This window comes from Apium graveolens, chromosome 3, assembly GCF_009905375.1.
Source record: "Apium graveolens cultivar Ventura chromosome 3, ASM990537v1, whole genome shotgun sequence".
NCBI classification, from domain to species: domain Eukaryota; kingdom Viridiplantae; phylum Streptophyta; class Magnoliopsida; order Apiales; family Apiaceae; genus Apium; species Apium graveolens.
In genome coordinates, this window is record NC_133649.1 from 10,211,595 (window position 1) to 10,233,755 (window position 22,161).

At 34.7% G+C, this 22,161-nt stretch overlaps 3 protein-coding genes and 1 long non-coding RNA gene across 5 annotated transcripts; 1 reads left to right on the top strand and 3 right to left on the bottom strand.

Annotated features, from left to right (window-relative positions):
• Positions 1 to 283: 283 nt before the first annotated feature.
• On the bottom strand, positions 284 to 3,354 carry LOC141710585 (uncharacterized). The gene is made up of 3 exons (XR_012570968.1): positions 3,229 to 3,354; positions 2,001 to 2,505; positions 284 to 852 (listed from the first exon to the last, which is right to left on the bottom strand). It is a non-coding gene; the product is annotated as an uncharacterized LOC141710585 (long non-coding RNA).
• LOC141710584 (glutamate receptor 2.8-like) lies at positions 2,286 to 6,030 on the top strand. Of its 2 annotated transcripts, XM_074513156.1 has the most exons (6): positions 2,286 to 2,526; positions 3,177 to 4,435; positions 4,517 to 4,829; positions 4,924 to 5,321; positions 5,489 to 5,598; positions 5,679 to 5,904. In XM_074513156.1, exons 1-6 carry the CDS (start codon positions 2,286 to 2,288, stop codon positions 5,761 to 5,763), a joined length of 2,406 nt encoding a protein of 801 aa, XP_074369257.1. In that variant the 3' UTR covers positions 5,764 to 5,904. The 2 variants fall into 2 exon arrangements, with proteins under 2 accessions (XP_074369257.1, XP_074369256.1); XM_074513155.1 differs by having other exon boundaries at positions 5,489 to 6,030.
• A 224-nt stretch (positions 6,031 to 6,254) lies between these two features.
• LOC141713856 (glutamate receptor 2.2-like) lies at positions 6,255 to 7,244 on the bottom strand. The gene has a single exon (XM_074517423.1). The coding sequence runs from the start codon at positions 7,242 to 7,244 to the stop codon at positions 6,255 to 6,257; it is 990 nt and encodes a 329-aa protein (XP_074373524.1).
• A 768-nt stretch (positions 7,245 to 8,012) lies between these two features.
• LOC141713857 (ACT domain-containing protein ACR8-like) lies at positions 8,013 to 10,131 on the bottom strand. Its single transcript, XM_074517424.1, has 7 exons — positions 10,067 to 10,131; positions 9,874 to 9,919; positions 9,658 to 9,772; positions 9,484 to 9,551; positions 8,791 to 9,357; positions 8,565 to 8,669; positions 8,013 to 8,471 (listed from the first exon to the last, which is right to left on the bottom strand). The coding sequence occupies exons 1-7, from the start codon at positions 10,129 to 10,131 to the stop codon at positions 8,013 to 8,015; spliced, it is 1,425 nt and encodes a 474-aa protein (XP_074373525.1).
• Positions 10,132 to 22,161: the final 12,030 nt, after the last annotated feature.

Sequence of the window (22,161 nt, forward strand, 5' to 3'; positions counted from 1 at the left end):
ATAATTAACGAAAATATGCGATCAATACACCTTAAAATACGCGTAAAAGTCAAATATAACCAGTAATTTGGGGTGGAAGAAGTAATTGATATAATTAAATTTAATTTAATAACTAATTAAATTATTATACGAGTAAAGCATAAATAGATTTAATTTAGTAACTAATTTAATTATTATTCGAGTAAGGATTACGAGTTCAATTTTCGGTGGAAATTTTACTAGTGTAATATACGGAATTCGTAAATATACCGAATTGAGTGAGGGTCATTAACTCATTGGCCTTTCCATTTCAAAGCTTCATATTTATTACAATTACAGGAGTGATGAGCTATAATTGATGATACATCCCGTGTGGGTAGGAAGACAAACACGAGAAACAAGTGCCTTGATCAAGTCCCGCTGGATCCTGCATTGGCAGCTCTAGCAGATGATTCATGTAACCGTTATCGACATTCATCCAACCAAGAACACAATAGCTGCAGAATAATCTAGAATCATTTATTGTTCATACTTCATACAGGAATGAAGCAACAAAAGTTTGGACATTAATAAACGACATCATTTATGTAGGTTGAAATTCGAATATAAATTACAACAGTACACAAGACTCCGGCATTAGTAGGACGTGTAGATAAAATATTGTAGAAGAGGTCTTAAACAAAATTACAATAAGATCCGGCAATAAGCGGTGTTAATCGACTGATCTTCTCTTGTCTCAGACTTATCCTTTCCAAGTACTGTAAGAGCTTTAATGTAATAGCATCTGGCATTTCCGAGAGTTCACCAGTAATTACTATTATGAACAAGGCACTACCAGAAGCATATCAGACCAGGATTCTGGAAGCTCAAGAACTAGAACTCAGAATGTCAGCAAAATTGAAATGAAATCGATTAATAAAGCTGAAGTTAGTCCAAGTCAAAACATGTGCTTTAGTAAATCTACATTCTACATCCTACAAACATTACAGTACAAAGGAGTAACATCTCCAAAACAAAAACAATTCCTTGGAAAATTTAATCATGTGGAACTTCCAGGAATTCTTCCTATGGCATCAAACACAGACTCGGCAGAAGTCGTGAATGATGAAGATTATAATAGTTTAATGGTAATACCCACCGGACCACTCATGAAGAAAAAATATAATCCGACTAAACCATCAATTTGAAAATCTAAAACACCGGAAGAAAAATATAATCCGACTTAACCATCAACTTAAAAATCTAACACACCGCCCATTCTAAGAGTAATGATTATCAAAAACTATTAATTTTTGGTATTAAACAATTATTTTGAGAAAAATCAAACATGGCCAGAGTTCTTCTGCCTTGTGCAAGCCATTACAAAGTCAGCACATTTAGTCTATATTTTAATTTAGACTATAAACAATTTGGGTTTGAGCAGATACTTTGTAGTTTACTTTCACTATTATTCAATCATTGACTATAGTAAAGATATGGAGATCTGTTACATTTAGAATTGAAGAATTTAAAATAAAAGGAAAGGGTTTGCTTTGACTATAAGTTGGTCATTTACTTCTCTAGCAGATGATGAAAGAGACAAAACATTACATTGTGATATTTCATATCACTATCAAGTTCTGTGGACAATGGATCTTAGTAGGTAATTTCCTTATACATATCTACTTAAGGCATTAAAGGGTTGTTTCAACTGAGAGCTACCTGCAATTATCATTTTCTGTATACTTCAAAAACCAAAAACTACCCTTTTGTATCTAAATCTATGACCTCATCTAGAAAATGGTAGATGAAGAATTAGAAGAAATTCAGCTAAAGTGAAAATGTCAAACGGACCATGAGATCATGTCGGTATTGAGATCTGAAGTTCCTAATCCTGCTCAATGTCTAAGTCATGACTGAGTATGCAAAGACTAAAATGTAAGTTCTAGCAATACAATATTTGTACGTTAATGTATGATTGACGAGTAATAGATAAAAAAGGTACAAGTTTAAATCAATTGAAAGAATAATGAAATTCGAACCTTAGAGTCAACCATCAGCTGGAGAAACATGGAGGACTGCAGTTGTTGAATGTTTCAACTGAAAAATAATTTCACCATCACTTGAATTTCCATCTGCATTCTTGGAGGAAGTATTCTCAATAAATAAATTCTAATTGATAGAAAAGTTATTGTCAATTAGTTTTTTAAAACCTTCAAAAATAACTGAACAAATACACTACATAGTATGATGTTAAGCATTAAAGCTTTAAGAAAATTTTGGAGCTGAGTTTTATCATCTAACTGAATAAGCAAGAACAAAAGGGAATGAGCATCATTCATTATTACTTTATCGTCTGTTTTACCTTGGTGTTCATGTTCTCTCTAAAGCAAGCAACAAGCACACAGGTGGTTATTGGTGCAGTTATAGACAACACGTCTCGTGCTGGTATGGAGGCAAATGTTTCCTTACAGATGGCATTAGACGATTTTAACAGACAAACAAATCAGAGTTTTGTTTTGCGGGTGATAAACTCCCAAGGGGAACCTGCCATGGCAGCTCTAGCAGGTAAACTTTCTTTTTTATTCTGAAGTACACCAAACAAGCAATAAGAGTAACTGGAGAGTGCCAAACCACACGAGAGGAAAACCTTCATCAGTAATGCATTCCACGTAAAATACCCCCAACATCAAGAACTAGAAATACTTACTGAAGTTGTAATTAATCTTCAAGTAAAATGAAATCTCTGATATCTTTTCACTTATATGTCAAGCACTGAGAGCACTGTCACATCCATCCTTTTCTATACTGGTTAATTTTAGAACTTTCAAGTCATTTCAAATATTTATCTCTGAAATTGGAGCAAAGGATACTAGATTTTAATTTTTGAACTGTGAACTTTTCACTATTCATATTTACCCTATCAATGCGCGATCCAAATGTAGAAGATTACAATTATGAACTAGGTAATAAACAGAAGTTGAAAAGGGAAAAGTAGACCGTTTATAGATCATCAGCCCATTCAAGTAAGAAATTAATTTAAGAAGAAAATTAAAACAAAAATCTTAGTGCAGTTTTGAGTTTCAACAAGTGTGCCATAGGAAGCAACAGGAAATAGGATACTGTAACTGTCTAAATTACTACTGGCTAGTAGCTAAGCTGCACCAATTATGCATTCTTTTAAATTTGTGTTTTATTTACTGATGTTATTGATGCAGCCAATAGATTGATTGATTCAGAGAAAGTGCAAGTCATTCTTGGACCACATACCTGGCAAGAAACATCAAGAGTTGTAGAAATCAGCAACCAAGGTCAGATTCCTACTTTCTCACTTGCTGATTCAAATCCAATGTGGGCAATAGAGCGCTGGCCTTTTCTTGTTCAAGCATCGAAATCCAACCAAGATGCACAAATGAAAGCTTTAGCTGCAATTGTGCAGTCTTGGGATTGGGGACGGGTCACTTTTATATATGAAGAGGACGCTGATTCCACCTTTGGCCGAGTCATACCTAATCTCCTCAAATCCTTACAAGATGTAGGAGCAGAAATCAGGCACCTTGTACCACTCCCACCTTACGCCACTTCATTGTCAGAACAACTTATGAGGCTTAAAAGAGACCAGTGCAGAGTTTTTGTGGTTCATACATCACTGAAATTGGCCACTCACCTATTTCAAGAAGCCGATCAGATGCAAATGATAGAAAAAGACTATGTCTGGATTACTACAAACACAATTACTGATCTACTTTATTCTGTCAATCTCACCACCATTTTCTCAATGCAAGGTGTCATAGGGGTCAAAAGACACTTCCCTGAGATCAGTTCAAAATTTCTTGAATTCAAGAAAAGATTTCGTTTGAAATTCAGCATAGAGTATCCGGAAGAAGAGAACAACGAACCTGGGATCTCTGCAGTGGAGGCCTATGATACCTTGTGGGCAGTGGCGATGACATTGGCTAAAATGAACAATCAAATTACCAACCAAAGTCAAACATTTCTTGAAAAGGTGTCCTTAATTGACTTCAATGGAATAACTGGTAGAATACATGCCATTGGAAGGAAATTAGAATCATCACATATATTTGGAGTTGTTAATGTAATTGGAAAGAGCTACCGAGAACTTGGAATCTGGACAGAAGAATTAGGCTTCTCAAAGCACACAGATAATAGATCTACATATAACTCCTCTATGAAGAACTTGGGACAAGTGTTTTGGCCCGGGGAGTCCATGCACACACCAAAAGGATGGATCATTCCAAGCAGCACAGATCCTCTGAAAATTGGTGTACCCGCTGAATCTATGTTTAAACAATTTGTAGATGTTGTATATGATCCTCTGACCAATAACTTTTCTTGCAAAGGATACGCGATTGATATTTTCAGTGAAGTCAAAGCGCGGTTACCATATTACATGTCATATGAATTCATCCCTTATAATGGGACATACGATTCTCTAGTAGAGCAAATATATCTAAAGGTAAGCATAACTTGTCACTCCACTTTCATTTTTCACATGGTGTAACAATCAAGTAGTCACATGATTTTTCGCATGAAGCAGAAGTTTGATGCTGTGGTTGGTGATGTGTCCGTGCTAGCCGGTAGATGTAAGCACGCGGACTTCACACACACCTATTCAGATTCAGCATTGGCAATGTTGGTACCAGTCCAATCGAAAATGCCCCATAAAGCATGGTTGTTTTTGAAGCCCTTCACAAAAGCCATGTGGCTGCTTATATTGGCTCTAACAATTTACAATGGCTTTGTCATATGGCTGATAGAAAGAAAACACAGCCCGAAACTTCGAGGCTCTGCAACAGATCAAGCTGGAGTTATGATATGGTTATCATTTACGACGCTCTTCTCTTTAAATGGTATAATTTGCATGCCACTAATTATGAACTTAAGAAAACAACTAAGCCTGAGTTCCAATTTTAGATTTTAATATAATTATCTGAACTTATTCAGGGGGGAAACTTCACAGCAATTTGTCGCGGATATCAATAGTAGTTTGGCTCTTTGTGGCTTTAGTCATCACACAAAGTTATACTGCCAGTCTTACTAGCATGCTCACTGTCAAGAAGCTTGAACCAACAGTCTCTGACATTGAGACGCTAAAGACTAAGAATGCCAAAATTGGGTACGGGAAAGGAGCATTTGTTGCTAAATATCTAGAGGAAGTATTGGGCTTCAAATCATATAACCTGAAGAATTTTAGTTCACCACAGGAATATGCCAAGGCCCTTAAAACTGGAGAAATCGCAGCTGGATTTCTGAATGGTTCTTATCTCAAACTTTTCCTTGCCAAGTACTGCAAGAGCTTTGTTGTAGCTGGACCTACATATAAAGTAGGAGGATTCGGATTCGTAAGTGATTTCTCGTCCCTATTTCGATAGTCTAACCTAAAAATTAAATTTCTGCAAAAATGGTGCACTCTAACAAGTCTGTCAGTTAACATATTCTTTATTAAACATTATTACTTAATATATAAATGATAAACATGAGAGAACTTTTATGTCCACTTCTTTATCAGGCATTTTCAAAGGGTTCTCCGATGATCACTGATGTGAACAAGGCACTACTAGAAGTATTTGAAAGCGGGAAGCTTAGAGAACTAGAGGACAAAATGATTGGGTCTGAGAGGTGTGTTGAAGTGGACTCAAGTAACGATGATGAAATTAGTCTAAGCCTTAACAGCTTTTGGATACTGTTTGCATTAACAGGAGGCATAACAACGGGTGCTCTAACAATCTACGCTCTGGATGGACTGAGGAGGAGAGCTACAAAGTTTACTCAACAAATAAGTAATGTGGTGACAATGGTACTAAAACATTGGGGGCATCAACGAAGAAGATTCTCTAGAAAGGTCAGTGATGCAGAAATTCCTGAAGATCCATATATTGCATCGAACTTAGATTCGATCTCAGTCATTGGTTCAAAGACATAACATATTAGTTCATCTATACTCACTCGACTCACATTAGTCTTTATTCCTGATCAGCTTATTATAACCATTACACTGTGTATATTAGTATCACTTCCAGATACAGATTATCTGTATTGGCCAATAGAATAGTTATGTAGTCTAGGTTTAATCATTGAAATGTATGGATCATTACTGTTTACTGTCACTCAAAAATACAGCCAAAAAGACAAGACACAAAGCTCAGTCTATTTGTATACCAGCAGAACATAAAGTACAGTACTCAAAATAAACATGATAGTATGAAAAATCAGATTATTCTAAATTGGTCTTGCCATGCACATTATTCTAAGTTACATATTGTTTAAACATACCTTCAGTAGGTACACCAATTCGCCAAAATCCAGAGATACGTATTGGGAAGTGCCCATCCTTTTGGTGTATGCAATGGTTCCCCAGGCCAATATACATGTCCTAAGTGCTGCATAGAAGAGTCGTAGACATCGTTGTCATCTGTGCTTTTAGAGAAACCTGATCCTTCAGACCAAATTCCAAGTTCTCTATAACTCTTTCCAATCACATTGACAATTCCAAACACATGAGATGGGGCTAATTTTCTTTTAACGAATTGAACTCTGCCAGTCAAGCCATTGAAGTCGACAAAAGAAATTTTATCTGAATACAATTTACTTTTCTCAGTAAACGGCATGTTTCTTCTGCTCAATGCATGTGTAAGTGCAACTGCCCACAGAGCATCATCATAGGCCTCAACTGCAGAGATCCCAGGTTCATTATTTCTTTCTTCAGGATAATCGACACTGAACTTCTTTTGAAATCTTTTTTTAAATTCTGAAAATCTTAAACTAGACTCTGGAAAATTATTCATGACTCCTAGAACACCTTGCATGGACCTAATGGTGGTAACATCGAAAGAATGGAGAAAACCAGTGATTGTATTGGTGACAATCCAGACATAATCTTTTTCCTTCTTTTTCATCTCCTGCGCTTTATGAAATAGGTAAGTAGCCAAATTTAGAGATGTGTGAACTACAAAAACTCTACATTGGTCTCCTTTAAGACTTAGAAGTTCTGTAGAAAATGACGAAGCTATTAAAGATGGGAGAGGAACAAGGTGGCTTATATCTGCTCCTACTTCTTGTAAGGGCTCTAAAAGATTAAGGATGACTCTACCAAATGCCAAATCAGTACCATCTTCGAATATTACATTGACTCGATGCCAATCCCAAGTCTGGACCATTGCAGCCACAGCTTTCATTTGTGAATATTGGTTGGATATTGAGGCTTGGACAAGCAAAGGCCAGTGTTCCATGGCCCATGTTGGAGTTGAATCAGCAAGTGAGAACATGGGGTATTACCTTGATTACTAACTTCTGCAACTCGAGATGCTTCCTGCCGTGTATGAGATCCCAGAATGATTTGAACATCCTTCGAATTTGTTAAACTTTTGGCTACATTGTTTACATGACAAAGGGGAACAAAATTTTCTCAGATTATCGGTATGGAATTACTTAGCTACCAGCTAAAAACTAATTAAACAGTTGTCAATTGTCACTGGCAGGATTATAAATTTTTAAGTTCTAGTAGCATGACCATTAATTTCAGAGGTAATAATGATTAATACCACCTAATAACAAGTTTTATACTGCAATTTGCAAGGCGATGATATAGTTTTTACCTGATAGATCTGCCAAGGCTGGTTTGCCGTAGGAGTTTGTTATGTGCAACACGAAACTCTGATTGGTCTTCCTGCTGATATCGTCTAATGCAAGCTGCAGGGAACCATTTGCCTCTCTGCATATCTTGTGTTCCCACTTCTAGTTCCGATTGCTAAACAACAAAACATTTCATTCTGCATTCTAGCTTCAAGAAAACTCGAGGAGGGTGTGTGTTATCTGTATCAACTGGTACTCAGTCCTTGACAAAGCAACTGATGTATATTCTCTAACTTATAATTTACCAGATATGAGTATTCAAGTCAATGTTTTATAAAATTGCAGATCTGAATGGGACACTGGTCAAAAAACAACATGAAAATATTGCATGCTAGTATTTACAGGTTTATCAAATAAATGTGAAATAAACAAAGCTAGTCTTTACAATATATCTTATTCATTTAAGTTCCAAGAAAACATGTCCTAAAAGCCTCTGTTGAAAACCTAAAGACAGAAGAAACAGACGATACAATTTGCCTCTTAATCGTTCCAGAACTCGGTCTGATCAATGATCCTAAATAGCGTAGATTTCTTGTCACTAGGTTCCCAAGTGAATTAAAAAATGCCCCATTACAACTTGTTGAAGGTGGATTATCACATGTTTCTGCCTTGTACTGGTATGTCAAGGGCAGTTCCTTCACTTTTAGGTTACCAAGTCCGATTTTCTGTCTAATCGATTCAATCATCTTTGTATCAGCTGCATTTCCTACCGTGTCTGTTACATAGAAAATGTTACGAGCTATATCACATGTTGTCGAAATCTCAGCCCTTATCACATTTAGACCGCATTCTCTAAAGGTTTTCATTACTTCGGCTAATAATCCCGGTCTGTCTTCTGCACGTAGCTCTAACCGCACACCCTGCTAACAAAACATCTCAACAGTTGGTAAAAATTGGAAATCTGACAGGAACTCATATCAAATAATAAATATATAACATAGAAAATATAGTACCTCTGATGCTCTTCTTTCTATGGCAGCGCGTAAGCAAAGTATCACAAATTGCTTTTCAGCTTCTGAATTAATTGGTACTCCATTTGTATTTTTAACAAAGAATTCCTAAAACAAAATTAACTAAGTGTTCATCAGGCTTAGCAAAAAAAACAAAGTGTTCATCAGATCAAAGCACATTTTATAGAACTTATTATTGTAAAATTGTAAATGCTGATGAGAAAGATACCATATGAGCCGTGTCTCCTGTTGTGTTGACAACGGCATGGAAGACGACATAATCCATATCAGTTAGAGTGCAAACCACATCAAAGAGGAGCCTAGCTCGATCCTTACAATAAACATTGATGCCAGAATAACCTCGCTCCAAGCGATTTTGAATTAAAACAATTGATGACTCCCAGTTAGTCCTAAATATTGGTTTTTGTTCATAATCACGATCAGCCAACATCATCTGATGAAGTCTTCTTTCTGTGGGAATAACTTTTAAAGAAACCAAAGTTTTAACACTTCCACTATTATTATCCCCCTTAAGAACATTCATCAACCATGTTTCAATCATCTCAGTCTTGGATTCTTCTTGAATCAGTAATCCTGAATCACAGTCTTTGACATAAACTAAAGAGGCAATTCTTCCATTGTGTGTCCACGCCTTAGACTCAACCACATTAACTTGCAAATCGGACAATACTGCAAAAACCTCCGAGAGTAAACCAACTCTGTCCGATCCTGTCAACTCTAATGCCGTTAAACCTTCAATGCTTTTGGAACCAACAAACTGGATTTTACTTAGAGACTGTAGAAACAAAACAAGTACCACAAATTTAGTAACAGATATATTACAGTTTCGATTAATATGATAGACAAAAATTAAGGCTCGGAGATCAGTGATATGACCAATATATCATATTGTGATACGAACCTGTTCAATGTAGTTGATGACACTTATATCAGTTAACTTGTTTCCCTCCAAATCAGTCACATAAAAAACTGCACATACATAACATGATCAGTAAAGATATATAACTTATCAAAACAAATCACCTAAAAAGAATTATTTGGCAACAAGAATTGCTTATCATATGATCAAACTTACCATCCATAAACCATCTTCCATCAAAAGAAACATAAGCTTTCTTGATAAACAAGTCCAGATCTGCGATAATCTGAATGGCTTCTAGAAGAGTTTCATGTTTTCTGACACCGTCAATCTGTAAAAATACGAACAAAATTAATCAAAAAAGCTTGACATTGCGTTCAAAAAATTTATGTGATACAAACAGTTCATATCTGTGTAAAAAACAATGCTTACAATAATACGCGTAGCATCAGCACAACCAGCATTGTCGACCCTGACACTGCAATAACATTATAAGTGTTAAAAGTCGACTTCAACAAGTAAAATTGATCGAAAACCAAAAATCAAAGATGAAACCAGATTTTATTTTAAGATACTATCTAAGATTGTATACAGATAAAAATTGATCGGGAGTTTGCATCAGAACCTGGGAGGTGACAGTCGCGTAACAAGTTTTTCGTATTCATCTAAATAATAAGCAGGCCATTCCATCTTCTCCAACAACCGGTGATCAAACACTTAGATTAGACCACCAACAACTTGAGATAAACTATGTTATTACAAGCAAGCTGTTTATCTCTCTGGTTTCTATGTGATTCACAGCAAAGCAACGTGATAAGCGGGTAGAAAAGTATTTAAATACTTGTAAATTTAACACAATCTGATTTGCAATGTGAAATGTAAAAACAGAAAAAACGAAATCTTTATATATAAAGGATAAGTGAGATGACCTTAATTACAATAATTTCATAATATCGAGAGTCTAATCCAAAATTGATTAAGTTTTACCAACTTACAACTACAATATTACCTCGTTCATACAAGTAGTAATTCTCTCAGAATTACATCAGAATAGTTGCCTTTATATGGTAAAAGGTGTCCAATACCAGCAATCTCGTGGTATCGAATCCATGGAAGCTTTTCGGAAATATATCGATTAAGTTTATGTGGAATTACTATATCTTCCAAGCCTTGCCAAATGTGGACTGAGCCTTCATTGTTAGGGAATAAATTTGCAACAAACTCCCAGTTTCTGAACCCGATAATCATGTCCTGAACCAAAGACTCGTAATCACCTTGCTGTCGTATCTTCAGATTCGTCACCATAAGTTGACAGGCTGGTAGGAACACGAGGCCACCAGAAGTTGGCAACTGGAACAACTAGTGCAGCTCCTAAACAATCTGAAAATGAAGGAAGCAAATATTGATTAACTAAAAAATGACCTAAAATTTGAATCTTTTAAACTTATGCTCCCTCCATTCCTAAGTGTTGTTTTGACTTTTAACACGCATATTTAGCTGTGAAATATTGAGAGTCATATTTGATAAAGATCATAAATCCAACACCAACCTCCTACAAGAAAGTAAAGAAACATTGAACAACTAAAATATAGATATCTGCAAGTGATTGATTATGAAAGTCCTGAACAGCTATGAGCCAAATCTATTTATTTTATTTTTTTTTAATAAACGTACTTGCATTAATGAGCTTCCAAATCAAGGTTACATGAAATAAAATCAGGAACAGTATGAATCCACTCCATAGGACCTGACATAGAATATGCAGCTTGAGATTACATTATTCGCACATCGACTCACAAAATCAATAGTAGCTCAGCCAAATCTATTTATAATTTGTTACTAAAAGTACCAAAATACCAAATCTGGTACTTACCTCACATAAGTTGCTCAATAAACTTTACATATAGACAAATTTTAATTTCATTTTAATTAGTATTCATTCAATCGTCTATTTACTTTATAAAATAAAAATAATTTTTTTAAACGATTAATAAATTATATTAAAAATTTATTAAGTTACGTTAAATTAAGTAAAATAACTTATATTTATTTTTAATTTTAGAAAAATTACAAACTACTAAGTAAATTACTAACACTAATTGACTTATATTCTCTGTAAACTTTATTTATTTATAAATTATATTAAAATTTTATTAAATTACGTTAAATTAAGTAAAATAACATATATTTATTTTTATTTTGAAAAACTACTAACTACAAAGTAAACTATTAACACGAATTGGCTTCTATTCACTGTTAACTTTATTTTCTATAGTATTATTTTAAAAATAATTAAGTAATAGCAAATGACTTTAGTAACATTTATTAACTTTTAAATTGAAAATTATTGATTTAACAATTGTATTTGTTACTGTCCATCACAACGTTTATTTACTCTAAATTAATGGGCTGTATTTAGATTATATTAAGTAATATTAAATTAAGTTTAATAACATCTATTTACTTTTAATTTGTAAATTAATTTTTATCGATAATTAAGTAATATTAAATAAACTATATTGAAAATGCTAATTTTGAGATAATTATCAAATTATATTAACTAATATTAAATTATCTAAAGAACAAATATTTGGTTCATAAGATAGAGATACAATTCGTTTCACAAAAATAAAACTAATATGTTAGATTTCTATATCAAGTAAAACGATGCAAAACTAGAATTATAGTGGAAAATTTCATAACTGATTCGATTCTTTTTAACCACATAACTATTTTTTGCAAGTACCAATTTAATATTGATATTAATATATTAATTTTATTTCGTGTTTTGCACGGATTATGAATAATTCTCTACAAATATTAATTCGATATTTTTAGTCTCGGACCCGTGTATCGCACGAGTTATCAACTATCTATACTAATAAGGAAACCATGTTTAGGTGCTAAATCTTGGTACTCACTGGAAAATTATACAACTATTTTTAAAATTTTATGTAATAAAATCTCAACTGACAAAAATTAACTTCTACTCTCTGTATATTTTATTTCCCTTCAATTTTTATTTGTTGCTGAACATCCAAGCGTCGGTTTACTTTAAAATAATCGTATTAATAAGTTAACATGTCAGATTTATGTAAGTAAATAATTGGGTGCATGCATAACTAGAACTATACGGTGAAATTTTAGAGTTACACTTAACTTCGATTTTTAACAGCATTTTATATATTATATTTAGATCTGTATTTTGCACGAATTATGAGTTTCAGTGCAAATAATAATGTGATACTATTATTTTTAATTTTGGGCTCGTACTTCGCACCGGTTACCAACTAGTATCAGTAATATAGAAATAAAATTTGCAACAAATTTTAACACAAACAAGGAATAGTTCATCAGGAGCTCCTGAGTAAACTACTTTGAGTACTACCAAGTATTTGGCTAATAATTTAGCAATACGCACAATAATGAGGCAGTTACATATATCACAAATTTACAAGAACATGCAATAAATCAAATTACAAAATAAAACACGAAGACAAACAAGAAGATAAATCAGAAACTGAAACTTTAACAAATCTGAAAGAACCAATAACAGCTGAGTCGCCTAACCTTCGAGAAATATAGATTGTTCTTGAAGAAATTATTGCCCCACTTATGCTGTATTGGGTTGCAACAATATCTCTTACATGATAAAACAACACAGAGTACTTCGTCCACAGATACGTAGCACTCAACAATGATGCGTACCTCAGTTCGCCTAGAAAACCTATGTTATAATTTGTATATTGTGGAGGACAGAAAAAGAGAGACATAGCAGTTAGGGTTTCACTATTATGTGATTGACGTATATCTCTTCCAAAGGTTTTAGTCTGTATGTTATACAAAATAAAAACGTAACTGAAGATATGCATTAATTAAAATAAATATTCCGACTTAATATGCATTTAATAGAAACGTAACATTCAGGATCCAGGCGCGCATCAGGATTTATCACAGCAAATCCAGACTAGTCAGCCGCCATCAGAATTTGTTAGTGTCAGTAGATCCTGACCAGGTATCGGGATTTGCTAGTGTCAGTAAATCATAGGATTTGTTAGTGTCACTAAATCATATTCAATATTCAGATTAAGACAATATAACAAGTCAGTAATTATTTCAATTAAACAAGCAGTAAAATTCCTCGCCCAGATCGCCTCGTGTACGCGAGACACCGAGACATTCGTTCAAATCGCCCTTCGACCTGACTCGACCCGAGTCGTGGCGTCGCGTGGCGTTGCGAGGCACACAATAATACCATGCACACCCACATGCCTTAGTAGTTGGTATACTACTCTTTCACATGATACTATATAAAGCACTACACCCCTCTTTACTTAATCAATGTGGGACAAAACCCACAAACTCATTTCAAATTACTAACTTCACCTCAATTTCTATATGAATTAAACTAAAAAAATGACTTAAATCCAAACATGAAAGTTTAAGTCCTCATTATAAGAAATAACCTCCAACAATTAGTTTTAGGAAATTACATCAAGAACATTTCTAAAACATGCCTTGAACTTTTCATTTTCTAACAATCCCCCACAAGTCTGTACAGAAATGCATATCAGATTTTATCATGACTTGCTTTTCAGAGTCAGTACACTTCCGGGTTGGAACCCTCCTAAGTCCCCTACTTCGATGGCTACCGGATATAGATGAAATATTTCACCTTGGATCTTTAACCGTTTGGTGTAACCACACTCCATAGACGACGACAAGTCAAAAGGCTATGGTGTAGATCTACGACTTTGAGATATTATGGTCATGTCTCGATCATGTTCGTCGAATGCTTCAAGGAATAACCCTTTCCTCTAATGTGAACCTCACAATTGCATTCTCTTAGCTGCGCATCTCCAAAGATGTACTGCCAACATCTAGTCTTACGACTTCCCCATTCAGAGTTTATAAATCCTGACACAGTATTTGGTCCATCAGTATTTATCAAATCCCGATCCAAAACTGTTTCCATCAGAGTTTATTAAAATTCTTGCTAACTAGCAGTGCAAGTACCTCTTAAGGTTTACAGGGGATAGACTCAGATACATAAGTATCTAAATATATATGGTAGAGGTACTACCAATTTATCCTTACAACTTGTTATTACCACATTGAATACACTTAGAGGGATCTCCTCCCAGGTGTATTGGGTTCCCGCTGTTGATGAATCATGATGGGTTACAAGTCTCGTCCCCAACCTCGACTCAAGGACTACAACATGCCCAAGCCCCTTAGTCAGCGGATCAGCTGTCCTATAAACTATATAGAAATAATCCTATCAGAAACAAGACCCCTTATAGACTTCAATCTAACATGGATGTGTCTCTTTGTCTTAGCATTATACTTCACACTTCTGATCTTATCGATAGTTGTACGTCTATCACAATGGACATAAATGGAAGGAAGCGGCTTGCTTACTACAGGTAACATTGACATGAGTCCATGTAACCATTCAGCCTCCGTCCTCGTGGAATCAAGTGCACACAACTCAGCCTCAAAAGTAGACCGAGTAATTAAAGTTTGTCTAGAAGACTTCCAAGATACTGCTCTACCCGTAAGGGTAAACACATATCCAGTTACTCCATTGGAACCAGATTCTTAACTATCCAACTTGCATCACTGTACCCCTCGAGTACCCCCGAAAATATCCGGTAATGCAAGTCAAGGGAAATAGTTCCCTTGAGATATCTAAGAACTCTATCCAGTGCCTCCCAATGAGTCTTGTTTGGACAACTTATATATATAGCTAACTTAGAAATATAATAATAAATATCTGATCTTGTCACATTAGCAAGATATTGCAAACTCCCAATAATATGAGAATACCTTAACTTAGACACAGGAACTCCTGAACTATTCTTGACTACGGGAACTTTTGAATCATATGATGTACTAGCGATTCTACAATTTAAATAACCGTACTTCTCAAGTATAGATTTCTCTATATAATGAGAATGTGATAATGTTATTACATCAGTTGACTAAGTCAACTTGATTCCAAGAATCACACTAGCCTCACCCATATCCTTCATTTCAAAGTGCCTCTTCAAGAAACTTTTTGTCTCGTTAATAATCTCAATATTGGTTTCATAAAACAAAATATCATCTACATACAATCATTACCTCTAACCTTATAGTAGACACACTTGTCATTTTCATTAACTAAGAACTCGAAGTCTAAAACAGTTTCATCAAACTTTTTATGCCAGCCTATATGTGCTTGTTTAAGGCCATAGATGGACTTGACTAATCTAAACATTTTCCTCTCATTACCAGAAGCAACAAATCCCTCAGGCTGATCCATATAAATCTCTTCTTCAAGGTCAACATGAAGAAAAGTTGTCTTTACATCCATTTGATGGATTATAAGACCATATACAAAAGCCAATACAATAAGCATTCTGATTGTTGTCATTCGGGCAACAGGAGAGTAAGTATCAAAATAGTCAATGTCTTCCCTTTGTCTAGAGCCCTTAGCAACTAGCCTGACCTTGTACTTATTTATTGAGCCATCAGGGTTTAGCTTCCTCTTGAAGATCCATTTACATCTAATAGTAGAACACCCGGGAGGGAGATCAACTAACTCCCATGTTCCGTTGAGAATAATTGAGTCAATTTTACTATTTACAGCGCCTTTCCAATGCCTTGACTCTGAAGAATCCATAGCTTGACAAAAAGTAAAAGGCTCATCCTCGACATTGTAAGTGATAAAATCACTTCCAAAGTCCTTAACTACCTTTGCACGCTTATTCCTTCTAGGTTCCTATACTTCATTATGAGTAGAGCTAATACCGAGATTCGCCCTCACATTTGTCATCTTTTCCACATTATCATGAATAGAACTTGATGTGTGAGTGGGATCATCCTCGGAATTACCCAAATGTATACCAATCTTCATAGGGAATACTTCCTCAAAGAAAGTTGCATCACGAAACTCAACTATCGTATTCACCACAATACAATCTATGTCAGATTTTAATACTAAAAATCTCATAGCAGTAGTGGTTTCAAGATAGCCCAGAAAAATACAATCAACAGTTTTCGGACCTAGTTTATTTCTCTTGTGTTCAGGGACAAGCACCTTAGCAAGGCACCCCCACACACGAAGATAACTCAAACTTGTCTTACGCTTTCTCCATAATTCATAAGGTGTCCTGTCCATATATTTCAGAGGGACTCTATTCAGAACATGGCAAGCCGTATTCAGAGCCTCTCCCCACATGTACTTAGGCAACCCAGAATTAATCAGCATACTGTTAATCATGTCTTTAAAAGTTATGTTCTTTCGTTCTGCCACTTCATTAGACTCAGGTGTGTATGGTGGAGTAACCTCATGAACTATACATTGCTTGTGCAAAATTCATTAAACAAGGTACTCGTATACTCACCACCTCTATCATACCTCAAACGTTTAAGTACTTTGCCAGTTTATGTTTCAGTTTTACTTTTATACATAATGAATTTATCTAGTATTTCATCATATTGTTTAAGCAAATAAACATAATAGTATCGACTACAATCATCTATAAAAGTAATGAAATATCTACAGTGATCCTTAGTCAACACACCACCAAAATCACATATGTCTGAGTGAACTAAATCTAACAAGTCTGAGTCCCTAACAACATTGTGAAAAGGCTTTCTTGTTTGTTTAGCAGTTACACACACTTGACACTTAGATCTCTTATCAATGGCATGCTTTGGAATCAACTCTAAATTCATCATATTCTTTAGAGCACCAAAATTTAAATGACCAAGTCGTAAGTGGCACAAATCAGATGATTCCACAAAATTAACAGAAGGTGCAACACTATCATTAATTAAATCACCCAAAACGGGTTCAACATTTATTAAAAATAAACCATCAGACAAATAACCCTTGCGAAAAAAATGTACCGGTATGAATAATAACTACTTTATTACATTTCAAAGGAAGTTCAAAGCCATTTTTAACTAAAAAACTTCCACTTATTATATTTCTACGAATGGAGGGAACATGATGCACTCTAGTGAGAGATAGAATCCACCCAGAAGCAAACTTCAAGTCCATGTTTCCTATTCCAAGCACTTATGCAGCACTAGCATTCCCCATCGTCATTGTCACTCCATGAGTCTGTTGATAAGATAAAAATAGACTAATATCAGTACAAATATGCACATTAGCTTCAGTATCAATCAACCACTCATGTGACAAATCATTGGAAAGTAGTACAAGGTTGTAAATAATATACCCATCATCGGTTCCAGAGGCAACAACCTCACCAACGACCATGTTAGCTACAGGCCTGCTCGTGGTTCCAAGGTCCAAGCACACTATTTGCTTGAGCTACCACTCCAGCTTTCTTAGATTTCTTACTTGGACAGTCCTTTCTCCAATGACCAACCTATCCACAAGACCAACATGGTTTGTTTGCCTTTGGTTTCTAATTAGCCTTTTTCTTGTCAGGTTTAGTGTTAGCCTTCTTAGTGACTACCTTTCTTTTTTGTCCTACAATCTCTACATTCACCTTCGAGCTCCCATGTTCAGCAGGCATCACATGTCCTTGTTTTGACTTGTGCTGCTCCTGCACAAAGATGTCCAACATCAAGCTAGTCCAAGTGATATCTCCTTTATGTCTTTTCAAGGAGAGAGAAAACTCTTCCCAAGACTTAAGGAGTTTTTCAATCACGGACATAACTCGAAACTTCTCAGGAAAGACCATTCAGACTCACCTAAAGCATGAACCAACATCTCAAACTCATGAACCTGTTTAGTCATGGATTTTCCATCCACCAGTTTGAAGTCAAGAAACCTAGTCACAAAATACTTATCAAGTCCTTGAGAATCAGTATTGTGGTTTTGGTCTAGATTATCCCATAAGACCTTAGCAATACAGGCATCTGATGAATAAATATCGAAGAAGGTGTTCGCCAAGACTTCCAAAATGGCTGCCCTAGCCACCTCATCCTTCTCAGCCCATAAAACATAAGCCTTAACATATTCAGCCTTCTCTTGATCCAACACATGAGGATCATACTGTACCACTAGCCATATACCCTTAACCAGAGCTTTATCTTTTTCTGCCAACGAGAAAAAGAAGCTCTACCACTGAATTTATCAGGCATACTCGATGAATCAATTGGCTGGGGAAAATGATACGTGGTCCAATCAATGGATGCAGTACCACCAGAACCAGATGCAGTCTCAACAGTCTTGAGAACATCACCAGCTTCGTTAACAATCTTGCTAATTACACAATATAACATGTAATCTCTTCAAGATTGTTGGGTAATAAACTAACACTACACGCAACAATGAGGTAGTTATATATATCACAAATTAACAAAAACATGCAATAAATCAAATTACGAAATAAAACATGAAGGCAAAAAAGAAGATAAATCAGAAACTGAATTGACAAAGAGAGGATAGAACACATAGCTCTAACAAAAGTTTTAACAAATCTGAAAGAACCAATAACAGCTGAGTCGCCTAACCTTCAAGAAGTTTAGATTGTTCTTGAAGAGATTATTGTCCCACGTACGCTGTGTTGGGTTGCAACAATATTGCTTCCAGGATAAAACAACACTGTGTACTTCGTCCACAAATACGTAGAGCTCAACAACGACGCGTACCTCAGTTCGCCCAGAAAACCTATGTTATAATATGTATATTATGGAGGAGAGAAAAAGAGAGAGATATCAACTAGGGTTTTACTATTATGTGATTGACTTACATCTCGTCCAAACATTTTAGTCTGTATGTTATACAAAATAAAAACGTAACTGAAGATATGCATTAATTAAAATAAATATCTTGACTTAATATGCATTTAATAGAATATTTCCAGAAACGAAAACATAATAGTCAGGATCCAGGCGCGCATCGGGATTTATTATAGTAAATCCTGACTAGTCAGCCACCATCAGGATTTGTTGTTGATATTCCCTGTTACACAGATTCAATATTCAGATTAAAACAATTTAACAAGTCAGTAATTATTTCAATTAAACAAGCAGTAAAATTCCTCGCCCAGGTCGTCTTGCGTACACGAGACGCCGAGACATTCGCCCAAATCGCTCTTCGACCCGAGTCTTGTCATGGCGTCGCATGACGAGGCGGCGGCGGCGCGCGCGCACGAGGCACACAATAACACCATGCACATCCACATGTCTTAGTAGTTGATATACAACTCTTGCACATGGTACTATATAAAGCGCTACACCCATCTTTACTTAATTAATTTTGGACAAAACCAACAAACCCATTTCAAGTTACTAACTTCACCTCAATTTCTATATGAATTATACTAAGAAAATGACTTAGATCCAAACATGAAAGTTTAAGTCCTCATTACAATAAACAATCTCCAACAATTAATTTTTAGGAAATTACATCGAGAACATGTCTAAAACATGTCTCGAAACTTTCCATTTTCTAACCCAAGTACCAAAAGTTAACTACTTAATTTAGTGTCCAGTTGATCCCAATTTGAAACACGATGAGTTCCTACTACTTGAAGCTGATGCAACATTGGCATTTGGACCCTACATATGGCCCGAATCCAGAAAGAGTAAGTACATTAAAAATAAATAAAACAGAGAAAAAAGCTAAGGATGTTGATGTGTGGTAAAGAATTAGCCCAGGCCTGTCAGCATACCGGAACGGAACAGAACGGAACGAAGCTCGATCCGATCCGAGGCCTTTTTAGCGGATATGAATCGGCCTATAAAAACTCGATCCGATAAAAAAATCCAATAATAAATGAAACGGATGGGGATTTAAGACGAATATCCGTTGACAAGGCCTATATTAGCCTATTAGGTGATAGAAGTAGATTCATACGTTATTTTTTGAATTTTCTTCCAATATTTTTTTAAAATTTAATGTTTATTCCATAAAAATGATTGATCCATTGTGTTTTTTCACATCTCAGCTTAAGTACCAAAATTCAAAACCACAGTCATCCCTCAACCTTTTAATTTATTATGCGGCAGTTTCCTTTTCGCACAAACTCTACACTAGACTGAAGACAAATCTCTATACAAATATTTGTTTCCAAAACTTTTCATCGTGAATAAAAGTATATGCCTAGGGATGACAATCGGGTCGGATCGGGTCGGGTATTGCAGAATTCATATCCAAACTCGAAAATTTTATCCATACCCGAACCCGAAAAATACCCGAAAATGAATACCCGAACCCGATCCATCGAATTTCGGATCGGATTCGGGTATACCCGAAACCCGAATTTTTTTGAATTGGATATTCATATCCGAACCCGAAACCCGAACTCAAACCCGAAATCTGAAAATTTGTATAATTATTGATATTGCAGGTGTTTAGGATCGAACACGTGACTTGTAGAGAAAGAGTTTTAACGTGTCATCTTCAACCACGCCACCACATCATTAATTGTGTTATTATATGTATAGCTAATATTAAAAAAATCAACTCGATTGATACCTAGTTTTTAAATTTATTACTAAAAATGTTTTGTTAACCTTATAAAACTTATCAACCGTTTAAATGATTGAATAATTATATTTCATTAAAATTTATAATTAGTTAATTTTTAACATAAATATAAAAATATATGTTCTAAAAATTATATAATAATATGTATAATGTATAATATAATATATATATATATATATTATAATATTATAATGTGTAATATATACAATTCTAATATTATATATATAATTAATATATATATATAATAATAATAATTCGGGTTTTTTTTTCGGATTTCGGGTTCAGATCGGGTTCAAATAGAGTTTCAGATTTCAGATCGGGTTTCAGATCTGTATACCTAATATCTAAATCCAAATCCAAATATTTTCGGGTTTAAAAATTAAATCCATATCCAAATCCAAAAAATCGGGTTCGGTAAATCCAAAATTTTGGGTTTCGTATCGGGTATCCGTCGGATCAGATTATTTTGCCATCCTTATGCCTACACAGATGTAGGCTGGATTGCTCGATATACCAATGAAGTCCTTTTTAATTTTTAAAATATTCGTATTCTGTTTGTGAAGCGATTCAATAACAAAGCGGTTAATGTCTAACTTGTTTATCTTTTTTTAACCAAATTACATGGTCCGCTGGGGGTTTATCTTAAGACAGTTTCAAATTATTAACGAAATATCATTTAATTGTGAAAAAAATAATATTTTAGATCACCCGTTAACGTCTGTCAAGTGTTGGCAATTGTGGATGCTAAAAAAAGAGCCTACAATGTGTTTTGTGAATTTCAAAAAATTTCGCATGTACTCATCACTTACAAAAAATAGTTGTATATAACATGAGCTTTCCAAATTTAATTCATGCAAGCAAATCTCCCGAAAGTTGCACTATTAATAAAATTAATGTGATAGTCACTTGTATAGTTATAATTTTTCAGTTAGTTAAGCAATACAGAAACAAAGCGATTAACCATCAGGTCACCTTGTTTATTTATTTTTCAATTTTTGCATACAGTGTTCTAAAAATCCTTGGTTTTAAAAAAAAATTCCCGATTAATCCCCTACAAAATATCCGACCAATTCGATCTTTGAAATCCGATTTATTTTTACGAATTTTTCTTTATTGCAGTATATATAATTATTTATTAAAATTTAAATACTATATTAATTTAAATATGAATTATTATAGAAATTATGATATAATAAATATATATTTGTTAATAAATAGCTAATATATTCATAATAATATATTAAATATAATTTAATATT